Here is a 25,568-nt window from a genome sequence, read left to right as displayed (position 1 = left end):
ATTACTGGCAGCTTCGTGACACTGAGCTGGAACCACATGGACGAATTGGTGCCTTTTGGACTTAACTGTCCATAAAATCCACTGGGCCAACTGGAGACCCCCATTCATGTGGCAGGCAAGCAGGGGGCCCACCACGATGGACACAGAGCAGGTAGCCAGTGAGTCCAGGCAGCTGCTTTGAAAAGTCCATATTCTGTAGACGGCCCCTTGGCTGCCCCACTGGTAGCAGTCTCCCTCACACCTGGACGATGGGATGGGCTCCATCCATCTCACAGCTCCCTAAGACACTCTTTCCCATGCTCTTCAAAAACTAGGAAGCTTCCTCATTGCCACGCTGTGAGATTCATTCTCCCTAATCTGAGACGGCCGGGGTGGCCACAGCACCCCCCTCCCCATCCTGGTAGGTCTCCCGCTGCTGCTCTGTTCTCTGGGGCCCCAGACAAGCTTGACTAGAGCTGCCTCCTGGCCTTGGCTCTTATGTTTCCTCCCGCCCAGAATGCCCCTGTTTCCTTCTCTCTCCCTGCCTCCTTCAAGGTCTGGCTGAAAGCGCACTTCTGGGAAGGTGTCCCTGACACCCAGGCCTTAACTCCGCATCTGTTATCTGGGGAGCTGGTGATCAGTTCTCAGAGACTGGTCTGTGATGGAACAAGGCCGCCCTCTGCTCCGGGCAGGGCCTGCCGTGGGATCATCCCCCAGCGTGACCACAGGAGCTCCCTTCCACGACAGGGCCCTCCCTCAGACCTCCTTTCTCCCTCAGCGTTACTTCCCAGGTGGACACCTTGGAGGCCCAGCTGCCTTCCTGGCCTCCCGTGTTCCACGGGTTCCTGATGCTCTTGTCTTCGAAGTACAGCAGCCCCTCCTGCTCTTTCCCACTGCCTCAGGCATGTTTCAGGCCTCCTTCCTGACCCTGAGGTTTTTCGGTCTCCTGTCAAACCCACCCCCACAGCCTAGCCTCCCCAGGCCGCCACCGGGAATAACCTGATTAAAACATAGATCTGAGCATGTCATCTTGTTGCTGGAAAACTGTCACTGGATTGTCTTCCTTGAACTGTCTGGCCACTCCTTCCACAGGCCAAACTCCTGTCCTTCTCTAAATATACCATATTTTTCAGGGCTCTTTGTGTTTGGCCAGTCTCTGTCCTGTACCTTGCCCTTTACTTGAAAAGTGCCTGCGGGTGTTTTCCAGATCTGGCTTGTGATGGAACGGGGCCTCCCTCCGCTCTCCTCTCCGGGCAGGGCCTGCCGTGGGATCATCCCCCAGGGTGACCACAGGGCACCTCCTGTTCAGCCCAAGAAGATGAGCGCGTGGCATTTTTCTGGCTTCCGTGGTATCAGTCGCACCACATTGCACCATTTACTTGTTTGTGTGTGGATCTTGCCCCCTGGACCGGAACCTGATGCAGCGCCATCCGTGGACGTGATGGCACAGACGCAAAGAACCTCTCTCGGGTGCGGGATTGGGGGGCGGAGCCAGTGTCGAATAAGAGTGGTCGACTGGCTGCTCACGTTGCCGTTTTTGGACCCACGCAGACATTCCCTTGCATTCTCTCAGACCCCCAGAGGTGAGGTAGGTCTGCCCTTCCCTGTCTGTTGTACCCAAAGGGAGACTGCGACCCAGAATAGGGAAACGGCCTGTGACCCCACCAGTACCTTCCAGTCGGTAGCGGAACCGGGAAAGGCCCGCCCTGAGGTACAGGACTTCCGATTCCTCTTTCTAAACAGGTCATCTCCCTGCCCCATCCCCGGCCCTGGAGCCAGCAGCCGGGGAGGGGGGGGCCTGACCCCACTGCCCTGCATCCCCTCTCTCCTCTCTCTCCAGGCTGGTCCGGGAGTTCGTGGCCCAGAACAACACCGTGCAAATCAAGCATGTGATCCAGACCCTATCTCAGGAGTTTGCCCTGTCTCAGCACCCCCACAGCAGGAAGGGGGGCCTCATCGGCCTGGCCGCCTGCTCCATCGCACTGGGCAAGGTGGGCCTTTCTCCTGAAGGGGCAGACACAGCAGCAGTGGCCCTCGCTTTCACCGCCCGGCCCCAGCGGTCTGCCGCAGACGTCCGCTTTACGGCCATCCTCGCCACCCCTGAGACCCGCTGGGCGGCCGGGCTCCGCGGCGGTGTGGCCTCTGGCCCGGGAGGCTGACTTGCCCAAGGCCAGGCCTCACGCGACGGCCTGAGCCGCTCCACGGGAGCCGGGATGACCGCCGGGGTGGGGCGGGGGGCTGTGGGCCCATGGCCTGGCCCACCTTGAGCCGTGCCTCCTTCTGCCCCCACCCCCGCAGGACTCGGGGCTGTACCTGAAGGAGCTCATCGAGCCCGTGCTCACCTGCTTCAACGACGCCGACAGCCGGCTGCGCTACTACGCGTGCGAGGCGCTGTACAACATCGTCAAGGTGGCCCGCGGCGCCGTGCTGCCCCACTTCAACGTGCTCTTCGACGGGCTCAGCAAGGTGACTGCCCCCGCCGCCCGGGGCCCACGGGACCCCTGGGGCCCCTCCCCACAGAGGCAGGCGAGCGGATGAATGCAGGCCTGCGGGCGCCTGCCGTCTGTGCAGTCTCATCATTGTCTCTGATGGCCTTGGGGGGACGTTTGATTTTTTTTTCCACTTCTCTAGTAACTGATTTTTATCACAGTTGATGAAAGTGTCAGTCCCCCAGAGTGCAGCGGAAACACAGGCAGTTTGAGGAGTCCCAGCCCCCCTTACAGAAGGCGAAGACGGTGAATCCCTAGTACAGACTGTATTTCCCCCAAGAGGGCAGCACCCACTGTAAGCGCTAGAAAAAGCTCTGCTTACAAAGGCCGAGGAGCCCCTGACACAGTGTCCTCCGGGCGCACCTCCGGGCAGAGCGGCCTCAAAGCTTTGCAGCCCGGCCGACCACCCCAGTCATCCCCAGGCCACCACCTCGGTCCCCACCTCCCAGAGCGGAGCAAGGACCCAGCGTGTTAGGATGGGAAACCCCTGAGGAAGGTCGGTGGGAACCCAGTACCTGGCCTGGTGGCAGCCAGTGCCAGAGGTCCCCCACGCGGAACCAGAAGTCTGCGCATGTCCGTTTCTCAGCCACGTGCCATGTTGCCTGTCCCTACCTCCTCGCCGTCCTTCGGTTGAGTCCCTGAAGAAGGTGCCTGCCAGGGACTTGGCTCTCTGGGTTTTTAGTAGATTCCTGGTCCTGTATATTGACTGTAACCATCTCTTTGTTTTTGAACCTCTCATAGTTGGCTGCAGACCCAGACCCCAATGTGAAGAGTGGATCTGAGCTCCTAGACCGTCTTTTAAAGGTAGTACTTGGTTCCTACTTTTATTTTGGAATCTGTCTCTTCCATCTGTCTAAACAGCTTATAAATTTTGTCTTTGGGGTCGCTCTTCCTATTTTTTCGGGGCACCTGGGTGGCTCAGTGGGTTAAGCCGCTGCCTTCGGCTCGGGTCATGATCTCAGGGTCCTGGGATCGAGTCCCGCGTCGGGCTCTCTGCTCAGCGGGGAGCCTGCTTCCCTCTTTCTCTCTCTCTCTCTCTCTGCCTGCCTCACTATCTACTTGTGATCTCTCTCTGTCAAATAAATAAATGAAATCTTGAAAAAAAAATTTTTTTTTCATTTATATACAACAGAAGTACCTCTGGTGTACAGTTCTTGTTTATTTCATTGACTTGTGTATTTCTTTGAGAGAGAACACAACTTGGGGTGGGGGGGGGGAGAGGGAGAAGTGGATTCAGTCCCAGGACGCCAGGATTATGACCTGAGCCAAAAGCAGCCGTTTAATGAGCTGAGCCATCCAGATGCCCTCAGTGTACAGGTCTGTGACAGGTGTAGACTTGTGTCACCAGCACAATCAGAATACAGAAACATTCTGTCACCCCAAATATCCCCTCCTGCTAGCCACACCCAGGACAAAGAAGAGTGCCCATGCCCTCCCATTCCCACCCCGCTCCCAGTGACAGGGGCTGCCGATGGTCAGCTGACCAGAGCGTGTAATCAGATGTGGGGTTTTACTGTGTGATTATCCTCTTGACTCTGATTCCTGCTTTTACCCCAGTGTTTTTGCTCTTCCCTTGGCCTGTGCGAGGGCGGTTGCTCTGGGACCGCTCTGGGTTGCTCCTCCGTAGCCGGAGCTCTGTCATTTTTGTCTGCAGCCCCCTAACCCCTGGAGCTGGACCCTGGGCCCATAATTCAGTCAGGTCAGGCTGCCCTTGGCCTCTGGCTCGTAGCAGCTCACGTGCCTTTGATCCACAGGACATTGTGACGGAAAGCAACAAGTTCGACCTGGTGGGCTTCATCCCTTTGTTGAGGGAGAGGATTTACTCCAACAACCAGTACGCCCGGCAGTTCATCATCTCCTGGGTAAGGGCCAGCCCCGTGACAGTTTTTCTAGCCATAGGGAGCCTCTGGTTCAGTAGGATCTGCCCTCTGGCACACCCTGGGCAGTTCCTGTGGTTGAGAGTAGCCTCACTGTTAAACCTCTAATGGCCAGTTACGTAAGGTAATCCAGACACACTTATTCCAGTCTGCCCCAAAGCCCGTCATGTTTGCCCCCGTGATGCAGTCCTTTCCTTGTCCCGGGAAACACCCCCATGTCTCTTTAAAGCTGGGGTGCCATTGTCAGCAGCCATACCTCTTCAAGCCTTGTCTGTCCTTTCCCTTCTCCCTTGGAGCCAAGTCACCATTCTCCCGCATGTTTAACAAAAGCCCTGTCTGGGGGGGTGGCGGGGGGTGCTGTAGGGCCATGAAATGCACCGTCAGCAGGGCCGCCTTCTCCCTGCCCAGTCCCAGAACACTGGTGAGGAGCAGACGAGGGACTCCAGGCTGGTGTAACTTTCCCTCCCGATTTCTTTCCCTGGGTCAGATCCTGGTTCTGGAGTCTGTGCCAGACATCAACCTGCTGGATTATTTGCCGGAGATCCTGGATGGGCTCTTCCAGATCCTGGGCGACAACGGCAAAGAGATTCGGAAAATGTGAGTGGAGGGAGGGGGCGGGCAGCTGCTCAGTGTGCACACGCCCCCCACACCCAGCAGAGGGGTGGCCACGGGGGAATAAGTTCAGTCCCTTCGTCCTGGCTCACGTGCTTCCTGCCTCGCGGGAAGCTGAGAGCTCGTCTACCCCCGGCAGCTGCGAAGTGTGGTCCCCTCTCAGAGGGCCCCCCCAGAGCAGAAGCGGGCACCAGGAGAGGGTCCTCCAGCGCTGGGTGGTGTGTGCTAGTTTCCTTCTCCTGCTCTCGTCGGTAGGTGTGAGGTGGTCCTTGGAGAATTCCTGAAAGAAATTAAGAAGAACCCCCCCAGTGTTAAGTTTGCAGAGATGGCCAACATCTTGGTGATCCACTGCCAGACCGCAGGTGGGTTTGAAGGCCCCGTGGCCCCCGCCACCTCCTTGGAAGCAGCAAGAGCCCCGGTAGGAGTATGAACCTGCCCCCAACTGGACGGGGGCAGTGCGGTGGTGGGGCCCTGGGGGAGGGAGATCAGGTCCTCCGTCACTGCGGAGGCCTTGTGTTTGGTCTGACCTTGGAGTAAGAACTGGAGACCGTCTTGCTGGGAAGCTTGGCATTTCACTGTGAATTGAAACGCTTGCAGGTTGGGACTGTATCCATGAGCTTCTGCTGAGTATCAATCCCCCGCAGAACTGACTGCCTCACGAGGCGGCTACTTAGTGTTGGTCAGGAATCTCTAGGTCAGCCGGATAGCTCCGTGCACCTGGGCCAGGCTTAGCCGCACTTGGTTATACAGCCACAGTCCACTGAGGGGTCCTCTGAGGCCGGATGGTCTGGGATGGCCTCACTCATGTCTGCCAGTTAGCTGGCTGTCACCTGGGAAGCAGGGACCATTGGTCCATGTGTCTCATCGTCCAGCATGCTAGCCCAGATGCATTCACATGGCATCAGTGAGGTCCTAAGACCTGCGGTAGAGGGGAGTAAGGCCTCCGGAGGCCTGGGCTTGAATCCGCCACACCTTCGCTTCTGACACCTCTGCTGGCCGCAGGAGGAAGGCCAGCCCAGACTCAAGCGATGGGGAAGTGAAGTCACCCCTTGATGAGCGCAGCTGTGGAGCCCCTTTCTGGGTGCAGAGGGTGGCGAATCCTGGCCACTCTTACGTCTGCGGCAACATCGTCGTGCCCTCCCACCTGGCACCTGTGTGGATCTTTGGAAGGCAGGAGAGTATCCGTGAGGCTAGAAGCAGTGCGGGCCCTCGGGTCTCCTCCAGTCCCTTCCTCAGGCTCTGCTCAGTGGGAGGGAGCGCTCCGGCTGCTCATGCCGACCCTCCTGGAACCACCAATTCCTCTTCCAGATGACCTGATCCAGCTGACGGCCATGTGCTGGATGCGGGAGTTCATCCAGCTGGCCGGCCGGGTGATGCTGCCCTACTCTTCCGGGATCCTGACGGCTGTCTTGCCCTGCCTAGCCTACGATGACCGCAAGAAAAGTATCCTTTGCTCCGAAGGAAGCTGTGACATTGCGGGACCCTGGTGTGGGAGGATGGGAGTTCCCTTATGATCCGTAGTACCTCCAGATAGCCCCTGGCACCTAGGAAGCCAGCGGCAGAGCAGGACACGGACAGGGGGCGCCGGGGCAGCACCAGGGACATGGCGCTAGCAATGTTGTCCCCAAGCCTGTCGTCCCCAAGCCTGTCCTGCTTGCTTACAGATCTGGAGCAGCTCTTCCAGGTCCCACAGTTCCAAGCCCATGAGCTCACACTGCCCTGGGGAGTCCTGTTGGAAGGAAGCCCACCAGGAAAGGTCCTACGAGAAGACAAGAGCATTTCACAGGGACTCGGGGCAGACTGTCCACCAATCCACCCCCCTGGGGGGGACCGAGTCCTTGACCAATGCCAGTGACATCAGGTTTAGGGAACATCCCTGGGGTGCGGCTACTCCTTACATCAGTGGATTCAGGCATCAAGGAGGTGGCCAACGTGTGCAACCAAAGCCTGATGAAGCTGGTCACCCCCGAGGATGACGAGCCTGACGAGCTGAAGCCAGTGCTGCAGAGACAGGCAGAGCCTAACCCCGATGATTCCCTGGCCAAGCAGGAAGGGACACCCAGTGGTGAGTGGGCTCTGCCTCCTGCCCCTGCCCTCCCAGGGTGACTTGATGTGGGCCTTCCTGAACCAGCCCTGGGGACTTCCCAGGTGTCAGTTCATTTAATTCTGGTGACTACCCAGTGAGGTAGCAGTTGCTGTTCTCCCCATTCTGCAGACGGGCACAGAGAACACGACCAGGATCTGCGTTAAGCCTTTCTAAAACTTTTTTCTGTGTCTGGTGCAGGAAATGGTTGTTTCCAATGTGGGAAGCTTTAGGGCCTGGCAGAGTGGTCCAGGCTGCAGGGGTCATGTGGATCTTGGCCATAAATGTCCAGCTGCCCAGAAGCCGGCTGTCTTGACTGTGCCGGCCACTCCGGGAAGGAGGCTAAGAACGCTGCAGATGCAGCCTCTTCAGCCCTGGGGGATTGCGCTGCCCAAGTCGGGGTCTTTGCAAATGAAATGGCTCTGCCATCCTTTCAGACTCTTTTGACATTATTGTCTTATTTCTCCAAAACATGAGGAAAACCACTCTTATGTCAATTAGAGTCTGGAGTTTGATTCTCTAAATCTTATCTCAAACTCTGGCTTTTTTTTATTAAGGGGCTTCTGTCCTCCGTGAGAGGGCACTGATGAGCTGATGTTCTCCTTTGCGGAGTCAGCCAGAGAGTACGCTGATGCGGGGCTGACTCACATTTTTTAAGGCTGACAGACTCAGGTCTGGAACCTTACTTCCAGGAGCCAAAAGAATTTCTAATGCATTTTCTCCCGTCGCCATTCTCCGACTTCTCCTGAACATCTGAGCAGTATGTCAGGCACCTGAGCCCCATGGGCCTCCTGGCCTGGCCTTGGCTGGCCGGAGCAACAGCATTCCATACGCCGGACCAGCTCTAGTGTCCGGTTACAGCTGTGCATCGCTTTGGTGAGCCAGAGCAGCAAAACAGCTGGAGAGACAGCGGCCCGCAGGTGGAGCATTGGTGGTTCAGTGGTAGAATTCTCCCCTGCCACGCGGGAGGCCCGGGTTCGATTCCTGGCCAATGCAGTAGCTGTAACCTTTTGGGCAGCTCCTTGAAAAAGAAAATTTGGAGAGATAAAGCTCCTCTCAAGGCAGGAGCTTTCTTACCAGGAGAAACTAGAATCTCAGGAATAGACCTGCTTACTGTACTTTGATGTATGAGTATTTTATTATCTTTTCATTTTTAGATTTTCATTTTAGAAAAATTGAAACTGCCCCCTCCAAGAGGGAATTAGTGTAATCTTGGCATTTTTTTTTCTATTACGTACATAAAATAACATGTATGTTTTCCATATACATGTGTGTGTACATATACACATATATGTAATGAGATTATACGGTTTACATAATCCCATATCCTGCTTTTTTTGTTTGTGGGATGGCTTCTTCTGGTTTTTGTTTTGTTTTGCTTTGTTTTGTTTTTTGCTGGAGAAATTGCGACACGGAGAAGTTGTATTTTACAGTGACTTTAAAAGTTAATGCCTCTTAACCCGTTGAGTCAGAAAGCAGGATAATGGTCGCCAAACTGGAGGGAAAGAGGGAATTGGATACCCGGATATCCTGGATATCTTCGGGGGATGACGGAAATGTTCTAGAATTAGACAGCGGTGAGCTTACAGAACTTCGTGGTTTTGCAAGCAACCATCCAGTTGTATGCTTGAATAAATGGTGAGTTTTGTGTTACATGAAATATGTCTTATTTTTTAAAGAAACTTGCCTCATCCCCCAAAACGGAACCAGGCAGCCCCAACCCCACCTTTTCTGCTTATGTGGCAACACGTCAGGCCCTGTGGGAGGGAAGCACTGTCTTCTGCAGGTCGTGGCCGCTGCTAAAAACCCCAGCCGGAGCACTGGGGTTCCACAGGAGTACCCTCGCCTGCCAGAAACCAGGGTGCCGCTGCCAGCCAACGTAGCTTCTTTCACTTTTTTCGATCGTTTTCCTAAGCACTCTTGCAACAGCTCCCTGCTTAGGAGGCTCTCACGCCAGACCGGGATACAGTCAGGCAGCTTGGCTCTGGCTTTTACTGCCTCATAAACAGCATTTCAGCAGATGCAAAGCTCAGTTTCTAGTAGTTGCTAGAGATGATGACAGCTAATCTGGGGCTCCACATCCACGCAGACCTGCTCAGCTTGTAACCACCACTGTGCCAAAGGGCTGGGAGAAGGCCCCAGCAAGCCAGGAGACGGCGATGATTCAGCTGGTTGAGTCAACAGGTTCATCCCAGCGTCTGGCCCTTTTTCTCATTACTGTTTTGCTCCACTGCTCCAGCCCTGGTCACCTGGCCAGAGGCAGGAATTCCTGCCTCCTCTCCCTCATCATTGGGGAGCGCTGGGCTGCTGGGGGGAGATAAGATCCATGACGAGGCTTATCAGCCAGGCCTTCTGTGCGTGAGCGTACACGTGCATGCGTGCCCTTTGCCCTCACCTCTGGCCACAGGGCCTCTGCTGTGCCACACTGTCCCCAGCCCCTCTCCACTTGCTCTGGCTTCCCCTTGGCCCTGCCACTTCAGGGGTCCATAATGCAATGCCCTTGCTCCAAGTTCTTGTAGCTCTTGATGTAATCTGTGTTCCCTCTTCCCCTCCATGATGCTGCCTGAGTGTCTCAAGAGTCCTGGTCTAGATTCTGGGGTCAGAGTGGCCTGCTGCTGAGTCCTGGCTTTGTTAACCTCCTTTCTGTTGCCGTTGGACAAGCCACTGAGCCTTTTTAAGTCTCCGATTCCTTATTTGGGTAACAATAATAATACCCAAGTGTGATGGTGAGTTTTAAGTGAGATTTTTGCTTATATTAGCCCCGGGGTACAGGTCTGTGAATTGCCAGGTTTACACACTTCACAGCACTCACCATAGCACATACCCTCCCCAATGTCCATAACCTACCACCCTCTCCCTACCCCCCTCCCCCCGGCAACCCTCAGTTTGTTTTGTGAGATTAAGAGTCTCTTATGGTTTGTCTCCTTCCTGATCCCATCTTGTTTCATTTATTCTTTTCTTACCCGCCAAACCCCCCACGTTGCATCTCCACTTCCTCATATCATGGAGATCATATGACAGTTGTCTTTCTCCAGATGACTTATTTCGCTAAGCATAACACCCTCTAGTTCCATCCATGTCGTCGCAAATGGCAAGATTTCATTTCTTTTGATAGCTGCATAGTATTCCATTGTGTATATATACCACATCTTCTTTATCCATTCATCTGTTGATGGACATCTAGGTTCGTTCTGCTTTTAAAGCTTTTAGCATGTGGCAAAGGCCAGACACTCTCAGCAACAGGTGCTTTCATGTCAAATTGTAATACATGCATAGCACATACCTACCCCCTCAGCAAGGCTCTCAGCGCAGGGCTTTTAGGTCCTTGTTGTTTATCACCAGCCTTTCCCAGATGGGCCTCTGGTAGGTCCTAAATGAGGGACCGTAGAGGGTCAGGGATAGAAGTTCATGTGGCAGGTGAGGGGCAGAACTGTGGGTAGGGTCTCTAGGAGAGGGCTGCCAGCCACTGTTGGTGGGCATGTAATGGACTCCATCCGTTTGCAAGACTTTGACGGGCCTGGACCTCTCAGCAGCGTCTGTGGGCCCTGTAGATGCAGGTGGGCTGGACCTGGGTCCTGCCTGCAAGGAGCTCAGGGCCAGAACCACAGCTGCTCACCCACTCAATCACGTGTGGCCCTCCATGTGGTCGCACAGGACTGGGGGCTCCGCGCCAGGTCCGTGTCGGGCATCTGAACTGAATCTGTTCCTTCTCCTTGGCTCCCACTCAGCCCCCGCCCCACCCAGCATTTGACTCTGATTGTAAAGGAAAGACACGTGCCCTGTGGAGATTGGCGGGGAGGAAGCGTTCCCAGTGAGAGAGGCGCAGAGCAAGCCAGTGAAGTACGGTGTCTGGTCGATCTGTTTGGCAGCCTGTGTCGGAAGCCGTAACGTTTCAGAATATGTGCTTAGGAAATCAATAGAGACGTAGGTGAGGTTTTTCATTTTGTGACGCTCCCGGTGAAGCAGGTGTTAGCTCTCGTACTGTCCTGACGAGCCCGTGCGGTCGGCACTGGTTAGCCCGTCATACAGGTGAGGGACTGGCGGCGAAGTCAGGTGAGCCGCCCGGGGTCACACAGCTGCTGCCTACGGGAGTCCGGGCTCAGACTTGGGCCCAAGGGCTCTGAGACCGGGCCGCTCGCGCTGCTCACACCCTGACTCCCTGAGGAGGGAATAATCCAAAACAGGAAGCCACAGATGTACAGCTTGGCGGGGAGTGGGAGCACTGCAGAGTAAGACAGTCTACCATTTTTACTCAACTTGGCAAAACTGTGAAAGATTACTGAGACCCCTGTGGGAGGCTTGCTGGGGATCGACTGCTCCTGTGTTCCTGAAGTGCAGTTGTCACCGGTAGAACCTTCCTAAAGAACAACTTACCAACGTGGTTTAAAACCTAAAATGCCTGACCCTTTCCCCAGCAGCACCCCCCGACATGGGATCCCAGAGAAGTGCGCTCACACAGGAGGAGGACACGTGGAGGAGGGGAAGAGTGAAAGTTAGGAAACCATCGAAATTAATTTGATGCCTGTTTCTGGCACCGGGTCATTTCATCTACAAATGTGCGTGTTTCTAGAAATCAAGAGGGAAGAGGCCACCGGGGGCGTGGAGCCCTGGCTGCCAGTCCAGGCTGGCCCACCCAGGCTTCCCTGCAAGTCCTCCTCCCCTTTGGGCCCAGACATGTTCCATCAGCCCCAGCCCACACCTATCCTCACCAAACTGTGCCCCATCCCCTAAAGGGCCTCTGGGACTAGAGGAGACAGGCAGCAGCTCGGAGCCTTTCTGTTCAGCATGGAAATCAAGGCCCTCTTTACCTGGGGACTGGGGGGGTGGTCTGTGGTCCACAGGAATAGCACTGCTTTAAGACATAGTACAAGGTAGGACCAAAAAAAAAGGCAGAATATATCCTATGATTCCATTTGCGTTACAGAACAAAAGGAAGGAGAGCCAAAGATGGGGAGGGATACTTGCCTAACCAAAAGTTGTTACCTGCACATAGAATGAAGTAAGATTGAAGGTTAGGGAGAGATGGGCCGTGCTTATAATTTTTAGCATGAGAATGTTTTAGTTGTGTAATTTAAAACTTCTAAGAGGTCAAGGCTAGTACCATTTGAACAACAATACATAAATAATGATAGTTTTATTTTGTAACCCACAGAATAAAAAAAAAAAATATATATATATATATATAATGATATAGATGTTTGGGAAGGAGCAGTTTTTCCAGATAGAGGAATTCCAGTTAATAAATGTAGAAGGACAGAGAAAAACAGAAGATCACCACTAGGGAAACTCTACAGTCATTATTATTACAGACCCCACCAATGGATGCAAAATCTGCAGGGGAAGGTTTGAGGAAAAAACTGGATATTTGTCTAGTCTCAGGTCTTCCCCAAGATATTTACTTATTACAAAAAGGAGACTAGTAACTCAGGAAAGAAACCCAACAGATGCTACCACAATCGGATGATTAGGTTAGCACCACTGATAACAACACAGACATCACATCTCGCCGCCCCCCAACGTGAAGGCGATCACTGTGGGGTGCTCTTCCAGAAACGTAACTTCAGCCTAATCATGAGAAAACACGCGACCAGCCCAAGTGGCAACACATTCTGCAGAGTAACTGGCCAGGACTTCCGTGTTACCGAGTTCATGAAAGATAAGGAAAACCTGCTGAACGGTCCCCATTGGGAGGGGATGAAGCCAGGACAACTAAATGCAGTGAGTGCTCCTGGATTCTGTCCTGGAGCAAAGGGCATGAGTGGAAAAACCGGTGACATTCCAGTTTTGTTCACAGTCCCGTGTCAGTGCGTTTTCTCTGGTTTGGTGACATAAGATGTTGACACTAAGAGCAGCGAGGTGAAGGGCAAACAGAGGTCTGTGCTATTTTTGCAACTTTTCAAAAATCTAAAGTTATTTCCAAATAAAAAGAGTTTTGTTTTGCTCTTTTTAATTTAAGAAAATGGGTTTCACAGCATCTTACCCCTAGCTCTTGGCAACTTCTAGTCTATGTTCTGTCTTTATAGATCTGCCCGTTCTGGACATTTCACACAAATGGAATCCCTACAATCTGTGTGCTTTTGCGACGAGGTTCTTTGCCTTGGCATGTTTTCAGTGTTGATCCACATTGGAGCACGTATCAGAGCTTCACGCCTTGTTATTGCTGAATAATAGTCCATTGTACGGTTCTAGCACATTTTATTGATCCATTCATCAGCTGGTCGGCAGTTGGATTGCTCTGAACGTGGTGTGCGGTTCCGGTGTGGCCAGAAGCGCCCTTTGCTCTGGGGTACCCGTCTCGGAGTGGAACTGCCGGGTCATAGGGTAACTGCCTGAGCCCTCCAGAAATTGCCAGGCAGTTTGCCAGAGCATCCGCATTGTTCTGCGTTCCCACCCACGGTGTCCAAGGGTTTTCATTTCTCCACAGCCTCACGCGGCTTACTGTCTTTGTTTTGGCCCCCGTGGTGGGTGTGAAGTGGTCCCTCCCGGAAGCTCTGGTTTACATTGCCCCAGAGGCTGATAATGTGGACCCTTCCAGTGGTTTGTGACAACTGCTGCCCTCCAGCCAGCAGTCCCTTCTGAGACTTCCCAGATGTGTGAGCACGGGTGTCCTCCTTTTGATATCGCGGCGCCTAAAAACTTCCAAGCATGGGTGCTGTCCAGCAGACTTTGGGGAAGGAGTGGCATTGTGTCCTCGGGGCTCCCGAGCTAAGTCCTTTTCAAGAGCCAGAGTCAAGGTGTGGGGAGCTAGAGAGTCTGTGTCCTTAGAGCGGGGATCGTGTTCCCTCCAAAGACTCCAGCAGCGCTCAGGCATGACCCCTTGTTCCTCTCACTGTCCCCAGGAGGCCCCGATGGCTCTTGTGACTCCAGCTTCAGTGGTGGCGGCAGCAGCGTCTTCACACCGGCCAGGTAAGTGGCTTGTGCCAGCCGGAGGTGTTGATAGAACGCAAGTGGCCTAGATCTTTCCTGGGTACCAGAGACCGCAGGGAAGACCCGGGGCAAACTCTCCATCGGAGGGAATCTGCAGGATGCTGAGCGAACCCACTCCTGCAGCTCTGACCGACCGGTGGCCATGGGGAGAGATTAGAAGCCGCTGGGAGTCAGCAAGTACGAGCTGTAAAAAAAAGTACCACCAGTGCGTGGTGGCCATGGGAGACACATACAGATGCCTTTGCCCAGTGCTTTTGCTTGTCCGGAGAACGTGGGGCTGTTAGGACTGACAAGGTGAAGGCCCATCCAGAGGCCAAGGGCGCAGAGACTGGGCAGCCTAGGGCCTCTCCCGGGCACCAGGTCGGCTGTCGTTGCGCAGCCTTCCACGTGGGGGCGGTGCAGGCCCAGCAGCAGGAGCATCCCCTTCCCCGAGGTTCCCCACATCCTGTGTGCAGGGGCTGGCCTTCCCCCCCAGAGGGAGTTCTGGCCATTCTGTCCCTGTCCTGAGTCCCCTGGACTTGCCCCATGTCAGTTTTTCTGTGGGGCTGGCAGCGGATGGCGCTCTCCTGCCGTGGGTGGATCCTTCTGAACTCAACACTGCACCCGGGCCCTGGGGGACAGCTCGCTCCGGAGGAGATCTGCACTCAACCCCCAGAGGCTCTCTTCTCCCCAGACTTTCAGGATCTTTCCTCCCTTTTGTGTCATTTCTTCGTTTGTTATCATCTCTCAGGACCCTGTGGGGGTGTTCACAGTGTGTGAGTACAGACTGTGGATGTGGATCGCCCCAAGACCTCTCCTAAGCGCCCGAGCGAGGCAGTAGACGTGTTCCTCCCGTTAGTTGTCTCATGTTCCAGAGCACCTGCCTGCGTCCAGCCCCGTAGGTTCCAAGATGGGACCCTGACTGTGGTCCCCAACCTTGAGATTCTCTAGTGGGGAGACAGAAACAGGACAGTGGTTTCTGTGGGGAGGCTTAGTTTTGGGGACGAGCCATGGTGCCTGAGCCTCAGCTCTCCAGCTTCATGGCTGACAAGGCTGATCACGCGCAAGTGCTTCCTCGGCCCGCCCTGCCAAATGCTTGTCACATCATTGGGTCTTGCTGATGTTTAAATCCCACGGGGTCATTAGGAGTAGTATTTCCTGCATTTCTGGGCTCAGGAGGGCCAGGCGATCTGGGGGCTGCTGTGTAGAGCAGGGGTTGACGAGAGGTCAGGCGAGTGCAAACCAGCTAGGGGGCCCACAGCGGCCACCCTCCAGGACGAGAAGAGGCTCAGCCCTAAGAGGCAGTAGAACATGGAGAAAGTTGGAGAGGTTTTTTCCTCCGTTTGGAAGGATGAATTGACAGGATTTGCAAATTCACATGGTGGAGCGAGAGGAGAGACACGAGGGGAAGAATAGCCTCTAGATTTGGAGCTTGAGCCAACTCAGGATATCCTGCACTTCCCAGGCTGGGCTGGGAGGAGGAACAGGTGTGTGAGTGGGCCAGTCAAGGCCTCTGTGCCCGTGGCCCTGAGCACCCCCGGGGGCAGTTAAGGAGGCGGGTTTAGATCGCGGATTCTGGACCTGGGGGAGAGATGTGGATGGAGGTGCGGGGAGCTGGCACCCTGCAGAGGGGTCAGCTTCTGTTGTCAAGGCCATGGGAGCCTGCCTGAGAAGTGGCAGGGCCGTGTGCAGACCTGGGACTTGGGAGGTCCTCTGACAGCCCCAGGGACGGTCCGTGCAGGAGGGGCAACAGTGGGAGCACAGGAGCCCGTCGCAGACTTGTCACTGTTGTCTAGGCCACAGGGAATTGTCCTGCTCTACGAGGGTGGCAGTGTGAGGTGAAGGGAGGCCTAGGAGGAGGCAAAGATTGGATATCACGGACCGACCGTGCAGGTGGGCACAACTCTCTGCCGTCTCACTTAAGAGGCAGGGGCGCCATTTGCCAGGGCAGCTCTGGATGCCGAGGCTTGGAACTGCCTCATTGGAAGCAGGCTTCGGTTTATACCTGTCACTGCGGAGCCTGTGCCAGATCTACCCTTTTGAAATTAAAAACCCAAGAGCAAATCATCTCATGCTTTCCGTCTCCCACAAATGGCCATTTCCTCGTGGCACCTGCTGGTCTGCATCAGAGTCATGAAACCTGAGCCAAGGTGCCGGACCCCCTACTCCTTGGAGACAGCAGCGGAGGACAGTAGGGTGGGTGCATGCTTCCTCCAGTAGGTGCTGCCAGAGGGGGACTGCGCTTGGGCAAGGAGGCGCCTTCTGGAATCACCAGGACGCACAACCTGCCCTGTGACCGTCCAGCCCCATTGCCTGCCTGCCCGCAGCTCCCACGAATCCTCTGCGTAGTGGAGTGTAGCCACCTGGACACACGTCCTGACTCGGTGGCCTTGCTCCCTGCCTCAGTTTCCTCATCTGTAAACTGGGTGCAGTGATAGTACCTACCTCCTGGGGCGTTGGTGCGCCTGTGAATTGAATATATAAAGAGAATGGAATGGTGCCCAGCCGGCGGAAAGCACTTTACATGTTTTTGCAACAGTTACTATAATGAGAACCTCATCATTATACCCATTTTACAAATGAAACAGGCCCAGAGAGTTTAACTTCTTGCCCAGAGTCACTCAGCTACTTCCTGGCCAAACTGGAATTCTCAAGCTTGGCCGGTCTGCCTTCCAAGCCCACCTTTATTGGTCACACTGGGAGAGTTAGAGAAGCTTTGCATGTCAGCCTCCCTCACTCAGCTGCTGCAGGAGCCCGGGACACATTGTCATGCACACTGGCAACCGTTCGGATGCCCTGGGCCTCGCCAAGGACCGTGGTGTCCTCCGTGACATACGGTATAGGTCTCCTGGTATAGCTGGCTGCAGAAAGGCAGGCAGAAAGATCTGGAATTCAGGGCTTCCCAACTTTTAGCATCTGCTCACTGAAAAGGTGTAAAAACACTTTATGGAAAACCAGTGTTGAGTTCAGAAACAATGATTTTTTTATTATTAGTTAACTTTCTTCTAGTTTGATTAGCGATGTACCACATGAGTACCATACAAAGGTACTAACAGAGTTAGACGTTACAGACGTGAAGCGCCACCTCCCAGAGAGAACCACTAGAATTTGTCGTTATGTATTGGTCGGACCAGAAGCATTAATTTATGGGTCGGTATTGTAACAGCCACAGTAGTGCAATGCGCTTGGAAAACATAGTGCATATATGTGTAAGACGTGAGTTATGAGATGCCTTATGAGAAAATGCACAGTGGAAATGGAGTTTTGCAGACACCTTGAAATAACTCCGAAGCCCCCAGGAGTGACTAGTCTAGACTTTTTGGAACCGACACAGAAATATGCTTTAAACCAGGAGAGAGCTCCCTTCTGCTCTCTGGGTAAGGCAGGCCGGGGCGGAGGCCACCCCATCTCCGACCCCAGGCCAGCAGCAGCTCAGCAGCCGAGCCCACCATGCAGCCTGCCCTCCGGAAGAAGAGCCTGAGTTCTCGCAGGGTTCGGCTTCCCGCAGAGCATATGGGGGGGCCCAGCACACAGCAGCCGGCCCCACCCAGCCGAGCAGCTGAGAGCCGCCTCCTCAGCAGCTAGTGGGATCCTTCCCGGGCACGAAGACCAGTTCCCTGGTGCCCTGGGGTGAGCCTGCATCCCATGAGCCTCCCCTCCAGCCAGCCAAGGGAAGTGAGACCCGGACAGAGTCCAGCTAAGGGAACAGGTTTTCAGGGCATGGCTGCGTGGCCCTGAGCAGGTCCTGTACTGTCTCATCCGTGCATGGAAGGATCCAGTTACATGAACCACGAGGTCCCTTTCAGCTGTGCTCTTCTTTCCTCGCCCGCGATCTGAAGGTGCCCGTGTCTGGGGAGCTTGGCTGTGGGGGATGCCGGAGAATGTCAGGGCACAGGATGCTGCCACTCCGCGCACACCGGCTCCATGAAATCCCTCGTTGTTTGGCGTTGACACAGGGCCGCCTGAGGGGGATGCCACCGAGGGCTGACCCTTGCTTTGTCCCTCAGTAGAGACACTGAGCTGGCCGGAAGTGAAGCCAGGGACCCCCGTAAAGCAAGGAGCCCAGCTGCCCCAGGGACCATCTAGCATCTTGGAGCCCTCCTTGGGCCACTAGCGTCCCCCCAATACAGATCAGACCACGCTTTCCCAGTTTTCTCTGTCGCCCCACACGGAGACTTTGTCTACCGTACTGATAGGAAAATACATTGAAAAGCATATGTGATGACCTCTTTCCGCCTCCGGTACGTGGGGCTGCCAGGTGTGACTGGCCAGGGCGCCGCCGGCCCACAGAGGGGCTGCCATCCTGCGGCCTCCGCCAGGGGCCAGTGGGAAATGGACTCTCCTGAGCCTGGCCCATTAGGAGGCGGTGGAGTGTGGTGAGCGAGGCCACTCTAGACTCTGACTGCTCACATTCAAACTGCTGGTGCTACCGCTTCCTGACTGGGTACCCTCTGGGCCTGACTGCAGGGTGGAGGTTGGGGAGCTGGGCTTGGCGCTGCCTTCCTCCTCGCGAGGAGCCGAGGACAGTCGTTGCTGCCCAGTACAGCTCTGACTCCCCCGGGGGAGTGAAAACAAGGCCTGGCTCCCACGGACGCCATTTCGGCTAAGAAAGTAGTGGTGGCCTGCAAGGCACAGGGTCCTCCTGGCACCCTGGACCCCGTGTGGCAGCACTTGAGGGAAAGGGACTCACTGTGGACCGGGGGCTCACCAGGTGAGGAAGGAAGAGGCCGGGACGGGGTGGCTTCCGCTCCTTCCTCACAGCCTCCCGAGCTCCTCCTTTGTTAAGGCCTTGGGCTGCAGGTATGCTTCTGGAACTTCTCCAGCTTCTCAAGGAGAAGAGCTGTAATATGCCAGAAGAAGCCAGGTAGGAGGCCAGCAGGGTGGGGAAAAGAAGGACTTAGAGATGAGATAGTAAGTCCTGGTCATTGGCAGGAGCGGAGGGAGTGTCTAGGAAGTTGTCAGAGAAGAATGCCCTGGAAGCCATAGGGAGCTTATTAGCCGGACACTGTGCGCTGTGTCATCTGTGGTGGTAGCCACTGTCAGGGGGCTGCTGGGCACGTGCCACGTGGCTGGTCTGAACAGAGGTGTGCTGTCGGGGTGAGACGTGTGCTGGATTTCAAAGACTTAAGACACAGAAAAGGACATGAAATATCCTATGAAGACTTGTATGTTGATTTATATGTTGATCCCATGTTCAAATGCTACCATTTGGGTATGTTAGATTCGTCAATAATATATCGTTAGAATTGTACCTGTTTCTTGTTACTTGTTAGTACAAAACTTGAAAATGTGAAATTCCATCTGTGGCTCTCATTCTGTTTCTGTCAGACAGCGTAAGAGAGGAATTGGTGGAGAGATTGGCTGGGAGCTTGTGTTTGCCATCCTGAACTTGTCTGTCTGTGCCTTAGTTTCCCCATCTGTCTTAGGCTTCCAAAGAATCTAGATGTGTGGCTATTCTCAGAAGCCCCCAGAACTTCCGGCCACACTACTCCTGGGGAAATCTCAGGGGCAGCCCAGCCAGAGGCTCGGCACACCCAGCCCCTCCGGCTACCAGAGGACAGGAGTCCCCACTGTCACCCCTGGAATGAGCACCACAGGGAGTCATCGGACCATACTAAATAGCAGCCGCTGAGCAGTTCCAGAGCTGAGAGCGGGGCCCTTTAGGGATTCACATCAAATGAGCTTCAGAGAGGCTGCGGGCGAATTAGGGAAGCGCAGCCATCGAGTTCCTGCTGCAAATGAATAATTGAGCAGCCTAGACATGCCACGCGAGACCGTTTTGTACCGACAGGCAGCGGACCTGCCTGGCCGCGGTCCTCAGGAAAGGCAGCCCTGGGTTGCAGCTGTCATGACACCTCTGGGCAAAATACAGTATGACTTGTCGCAGAAAGAGAGCCCCTCCCTAATATCCAGGAGGTTCTCTGCCCATGCTGTCCCGTCCCCAAGAACTGCAGCCTCTGCCTGGGAACCGCGCTTGGGGCCGAGGGCTGTGTCCGTCACCATGCCAGCGGCACTCAGCCTTCTCAGGGCTGCTCGGCAGGACTTCTCTCTCCCTGGAGACCAGCGAGGCTTCGGGCCTGGGAGCCTGCGTCCCACCAGAGCAAAGCACAGTCGGAACAAGCTCTGTTTCTCAGAGGCAGAGGCTGTGTTGCCCCTTCCCCGGCTCAGGTACAGCTTCACAGGCAACTCTCAAGGCTTCTCAACTGAGCCAGGCCCCATGCCAAATGGCCTGGGGTATGGCGAGATCTCAAGCCGCGACCCCGTCCTTACTCGAGAATGTTCTTCGTTTGCCTGGTGAAAAGCCTGTTGGCTCCTCAGGCTGCTTGCAAGGCTCTCCCCGGGACTGGCCAAAGGTGGCGGGTTGGTTTTGTCATCAGAGGGTCTGGACTCCATGCCCTGAGGCCTGATGGGGCCCAGCTCAGTGACATCAGATAGGTTTTGTCCTGTCCAGGCCAGGCTCTTGCTGGGGAGGCAGGCGTGCACGCAGCAGACTGGCCCTCTTACCTTGCGTCTGGTTGTCACGGCTCCGGCCTTGGAAAGGATGGTGGAAGGCCGAGGGGGTGAAGCCAGCCCTCCGGGAGCCATGCCGGGAGGGTACCACCTGCCCGCCCCGGACCACCGTGCCCAGGAGAGGGACGTGGAGTGCAGTTCTCAGTGCTGTGGCCTTGGCGGACCAGCTCCGGTGGCTTCAACCTGGCTCTCCTCCCTAATCTTGCCCACAGCACTGAGAGGGCCCCAGTTACCCTCCACCTCGATGGCATCGTGCAGGTCCTCAACTGCCACCTCAGCGACATGGCCATTGGGATGATGACCAGGATCGCCGTCCTGAAGTGGCTATACCACCTGTATATCAAGACTCCCCGGAAGGTGAGTCCCGGGGCCCGTGAGCCCCAGACGCCCTTCCAGGCTGGGGCCTGCTTCGGGGCCCACCTTGGTTTTCAGGGCCTGTCTTGTGCTTGGTGAGCTTCTGATCAGTGCAATTCTAGAAAGCCCCAGGCAGGCAGAGGAGTGACAGCTGCTGGAGGGGCCCCGGGAGGATGTGGGGGTGGTCTGTGCGGTGTAGCGAGACCCACTAAATCCAGTGGTGGAGCAGGGGAGCTGACGGGTGGTCGCCTTCTCTGCTCTGCAGATGTTCCGGCATACCGACAGCCTCTTCCCCATCCTGCTACAGACGCTATCGGATGAATCCGACGAGGTAGGTCCCCTGTGCCCCCTGCCGTCTGTGCTCGGCTGCCCGGCCTCCCCTTTTGAGTGGCTGATGGGACCTGGTAGATGAGAGGTGCTCGTTCTGTTATTGTTTCTTAAATCGGCATCCCCAGAATTGCTCTCTTCCTATCTGGTAAAGTGTGTTGCTTCCAGGGAAAGCTGTGTTTAATGCTCTTGGCTTTGGGAACAAGGACTTCCTCCACCAGCCCTTCTCAAGAGCACCGGCTCAGTGCATGGGCAGAACACCAGCCTCGGGGGGGATGTGGTGAGGGGCAGCTCAGCTGTGGGCTGGGCTCCCGAAGGCAAGGTCTGGCCCCACTTAGCTGCCTGGCCATGAGTTAAATCGCTTCACAACTCTGCCCGTCCAGTTCCTTCTCTGCGCAGTGGGGCAGTCACAGCACATGGCTGTGAGGGTGACCTGACCCTCGGAAAATGCTGAGTGCCGGGCCACACAGTGTGAACCCGTCCGGAGCTCTGGCTCTGTTCATTTCACCCAGACCTCTTTCTGCCTTCTGGTTTGAAATTGTCCCTTTAAGCTTTGCTCTGCTGGGGTCATCAAGAGCAGAAGGGGGAGGCTAGGCCAGAGAGGGGGAAGGAGAGCTGGGCCCTGCGACCTTCAGCCGTCTAGGGGAAGCCCCACCTGTCCCCGCCCATTCTCGGCGGCATTCCATTCTGTGCAGTTAGGCTAAGGCAGTTCTTTTTCAGGACTCCCCAGCCTCCCGGCCAAGGGGCAGGATTTGCCTGTGGGAGTTGCCATCAGCCAGGATAGCATCCCTTCTCTCCACCCATGCCAGCTCCTGGCTGCCTGTCAGATGCCGGACGAGTGGGCCTTGACTGCTCCCTCTCCTTCCCCCTTCTGGGCTGTGGGCAGCTGTGGGCTCCAGGCAGAGCTGTGTGTGCCCCATGAGGTGGTGGGCATGGGAATCTGCACTGCCCATTGGGAACGTGGGAGGGGACAAGATCTTGGGGGGGAGGGGACACCGCTCACAGCTTTTTGTGCATGAGGCGCCTGAGGCTGGTACCAGGCTGTGTGGGGCCCAGGGTAGTTTTCCTGCGGCCTGAATTTGTTTTCTTGGACCTGAGCTGAAAAGAGATGCACATAGGCAAGTGTCTGCCTCTCTGTCCTCTGAGGTACTCCACATTTCCAGAAAAATCCGAAACAGATGGTCTGGGCATCTGCCCTTGACCCCACCTGGCTGTCCCTCTCACGTGTACGCGTGCACGCATGCACACACACACACACACACTCTCTCTCTCTCACTCATGGTCTCTCTCTACCTTCCCCTCAGCACCCCACTGCAGTGTGGGGCCCAGGAGGACACAGCCCGGTTCTGGCTGAGTTAGGGGTGTGACTCACTGCACAGTCACAACCCTCATTTCAGTACAGAGAGGAAGAGCAGAACTTTGCTGATTGGTTCCTTCCCTAGGACTTCACTGGAAGCAGCTGAGTTTTCAATCCTTTAAATTGAGTTGTTTAATCCCATCCAGCTCTCTCTGCTCGTGACGGGTTTCTGTGTGCGTGTGCATTTACGGAGCGGGAGGAGATGCAGTCCATTAAACAGCTCTGTTCGGGTTGCGGCTGTGGAAACTCGATTTGCTGAAGTGCCAAATGTTCTCGGAGCTTCGGGCATATCTTGTGGGCTCCTGCTGGGAAAGGATTGCTGCAGCTCTTGGGGACAGTCGCAGGGCTGAAGGGGGGCTGTTGCCGTAACAGGAGCAGAGAGTCCCTGCTTCCCCATCTCTCCAGGGAGGGAGATGGGGACCAGCATAACTGGTGGTGAGTCCTGATTCTGCTAGTGCTTCACCAGCTCCCATTCCTAACTGTCCACTACCCATCTCTTTGGCAACCTTGAGGGCATACTGTGTTCTTGGCAATGGAAATACAGCCATGAACAACACAAAGTCCCCCTTCTCCTGGAGCTTCCTTCCCGGGGTATCTAGAAATCACTCTTTGGTGGGTTTTCCCAGTATTTCCAAACACAGCCCTGATTTCAAATCAGAGCTCCCTGAGGTTTAAGACCCTGAAAGCCCATTCAGTCGAATCAGACCACAGCCAGACTGGTGGGGACAGGCCCCTTCCTATGGATGGCCTCACGGAGACTCCTTCACTGATGGAATTTAGCTACAGTGTTACATCTAGCCGAGGGGCCTCAAAGCTCAGGTTACCCCCTGTTTGGGTGATCCTTATCCACAGCTCGCATGAAGTCCTTCCTGTGCCAGGAACTGCGCTTGATCCGGGGTACCTGGGGAAGCCTCGACAATCCCGCAGGGAAGGAGTTACCATTTTCATCTCACAGTTCAGAAAACTCAGAGTGAGGGAGGTGAAGCGCCTCACAACAGCTCGGAGCTGTGAGGCCAGACTCAAAACCAGATCTGTGTGACTCCAAAGCCCATGCTCTCGTTCGCTCAACCGTCGCGCCTGCGTTCCCCCAAGTGTTGGTCCCAGCCGCCCACATCAGTGCCACGGGGAGGTGGGGAGCTTGTGTTTGGTAAGTCAGCAGCCCCATCTCTGGCTGCCTTCTCCTGTTCCTCAAGTTCTTCAGAACAATTCTCCAGGAAGTGTGGAGAGAGCTGGGAGTGTCCTACAGAAGCTTCCGCTCCCAGACCCTTTGTCTGTTTTATCGATCTGGAGAAGCTCTTTGAATATACAGAGAGGACCGGGGACGTTCCGTTGCAAATATTTTTCTCTCCCAGTTTGATTGTGATCAACTCACATGCTTCTCACCCTTGGTGAGAGTTGCTGGCCTCAGGGAACAGAGTGTGCCCAGGTGTTCCTGATACACGAGCTGGGCGCAGGGAGGGGCAGAGCCTCAGAGACCCGCCATGTTCCACGGCCCCATTGGCACGTGACCTTGCTGGGGTGTCTTGCCTGTCATTGTCACTCAGTTCTTCTCCAGTGATGCTTGGTAGTCCACACCCTTCTGGCCCCCTCAGTTGATTCTGCTTTTCCGCATTCAGGATAAGTGGCTGTTTCTTCAATATCGCCTGATCCTTGCACACTTCTTATGAAAATCCCTTTTGTCAGAAAGAATTTGCAGGTGTCCAATTAAAATTCTTGGCACCAGACAAGAAATCCTCCCATTAGCTGGAGATGCAGTTACATGTTTTCAAGTGAAAAACGCAACCCTGATTTCCACAGCACGGAATGTAGGTGCTCAGAGCTTCCTGCCGGACCCTGGTAGGGAGGTGGGCCTACTTCTTCCCCTGCCCGCAAGATGCCAGCTGCCGGCTACCTCCAAGCCTGCAGCTGCCTGCTCGAGCTCTGCCCGTGAGCCCCAGGATGGCTTCTCTCAATGTCCCTGAAGGTGTGGCCAGTCCCGAAGAGGCGTTGGGACCACCCTGAGTCCTCACCCCCAAGCACCGCTGCCTCCCAGCCTGCATCCAGAATCCTCGGGGTGTAAAGCTGGGCGTCCACTGGTCTCCATCTGTCCAAACCCATAGAACATACAGTGCCAGGAGCGAGCCCTGAAGTAAACTGTGGAACTCTCCCACCCAGGCGCAGGGCTTATCCCTGTTTCTGTAAGTCATTTTGTAAAGCTTTCAGGCCTTTTTTGTAGGTCTTACTCATCATGAAGCTTATTTTCAGTATTTTAAATTTTGTCGTGATGTTGAGTGGCATCCCTTTTCAGTAACATTTTCTCCCCAGGTGACAGTGCACCTTGATGGTTTAAGAACACAGGTTTTGGGGTCGGCAGTCCAAGAGTCTGGTCCTGGCTCATCACTCGGAAGTTGGTTCACCTTGATCTTGAGCCATTGAGCTGGTCTCCCTGAGCCCCACTTTGCTTATCCAAAAACCGAGAATAATGGGAGAGGCACCCTCCTAGGTCTGGCCTCCCAGGTGAGCATTAAATGAGGTCATGGGTATAGAGTACATGACACGTGTGAACACGTGGCAAATTCTAGCTCCTCTGATGCTGGTACTCGTTTCCGTCCAAACGGCAAGGATACACATGGAAATCAGGAAGATAGGCTCTGCTCCCCACATGCTTCCTGTCCCAGCTTCAGCTGCAAAAGCCAGAACAGAAGCCGGTCTCTGTCCTCTGTTTCCCTGCCTGTCTTAGGACCGCACAGACCCCGTGTGGATGGCCGGTGGGCAGGCTTCTTTGGGGGCTCATTGTCCATCTCCAGCCATAGGACCACCAAGGGGAAGGCAGTGAGCAGTAGGACCAGCACCCCTCTCTGTATCTTCCCCCTTCCCCACCCCCCTCCGCCAGCAGCCCCAGCCCAAGTCAGCGGGCTATGTTGGGCATCGCCGGTGGAAGGGTGGTGCTGGCTGCCCTGGCTCTGGGGGAGAGAGGAGGGAGGGCATCACCGGCAGAGGGCCGGCCTCAGCGGCTTCCGAGCTGCTTGCCCAGAAGCAAGCCTCAGGGTCCATGGAGATCCAGAGGGCACACACTCCCCTGAGGCCTCCAGAGC

The 25,568-nt window shown here is 55.3% G+C and overlaps 1 protein-coding gene and 1 non-coding gene across 2 annotated transcripts in view; both read left to right on the top strand.

The window, feature by feature from the left end:
* The window catches only part of VAC14 (VAC14 component of PIKFYVE complex), a 99,597-nt gene that overhangs the window by 10,490 nt on the left and 63,539 nt on the right, over positions 1-25,568 (top strand). The window contains exons 2-12 of the mRNA XM_045987901.1: positions 1,820-1,970; positions 2,278-2,445; positions 3,210-3,272; positions 4,223-4,330; positions 4,833-4,942; positions 5,213-5,319; positions 6,266-6,400; positions 6,870-7,022; positions 13,880-13,946; positions 20,669-20,813; positions 21,076-21,141. Coding sequence (XP_045843857.1) covers positions 1,820-1,970; positions 2,278-2,445; positions 3,210-3,272; positions 4,223-4,330; positions 4,833-4,942; positions 5,213-5,319; positions 6,266-6,400; positions 6,870-7,022; positions 13,880-13,946; positions 20,669-20,813; positions 21,076-21,141 — 1,273 coding nt within the window. The remainder of the gene's footprint in view (positions 1-1,819; positions 1,971-2,277; positions 2,446-3,209; positions 3,273-4,222; positions 4,331-4,832; positions 4,943-5,212; positions 5,320-6,265; positions 6,401-6,869; positions 7,023-13,879; positions 13,947-20,668; positions 20,814-21,075; positions 21,142-25,568) is intronic.
* On the top strand, positions 7,966-8,036 carry TRNAG-GCC. Its single transcript has one exon. It is a non-coding gene; the product is annotated as a tRNA-Gly (tRNA).

The sequence above is a fragment of the Meles meles genome, chromosome 19 (genome assembly GCF_922984935.1).
Source record: "Meles meles chromosome 19, mMelMel3.1 paternal haplotype, whole genome shotgun sequence".
In the NCBI taxonomy this organism is placed as follows: domain Eukaryota; kingdom Metazoa; phylum Chordata; class Mammalia; order Carnivora; family Mustelidae; genus Meles; species Meles meles.
Note: the sequence above shows the minus strand (reverse complement) of the source record. Positions and strands in the feature narration are given on the sequence as shown.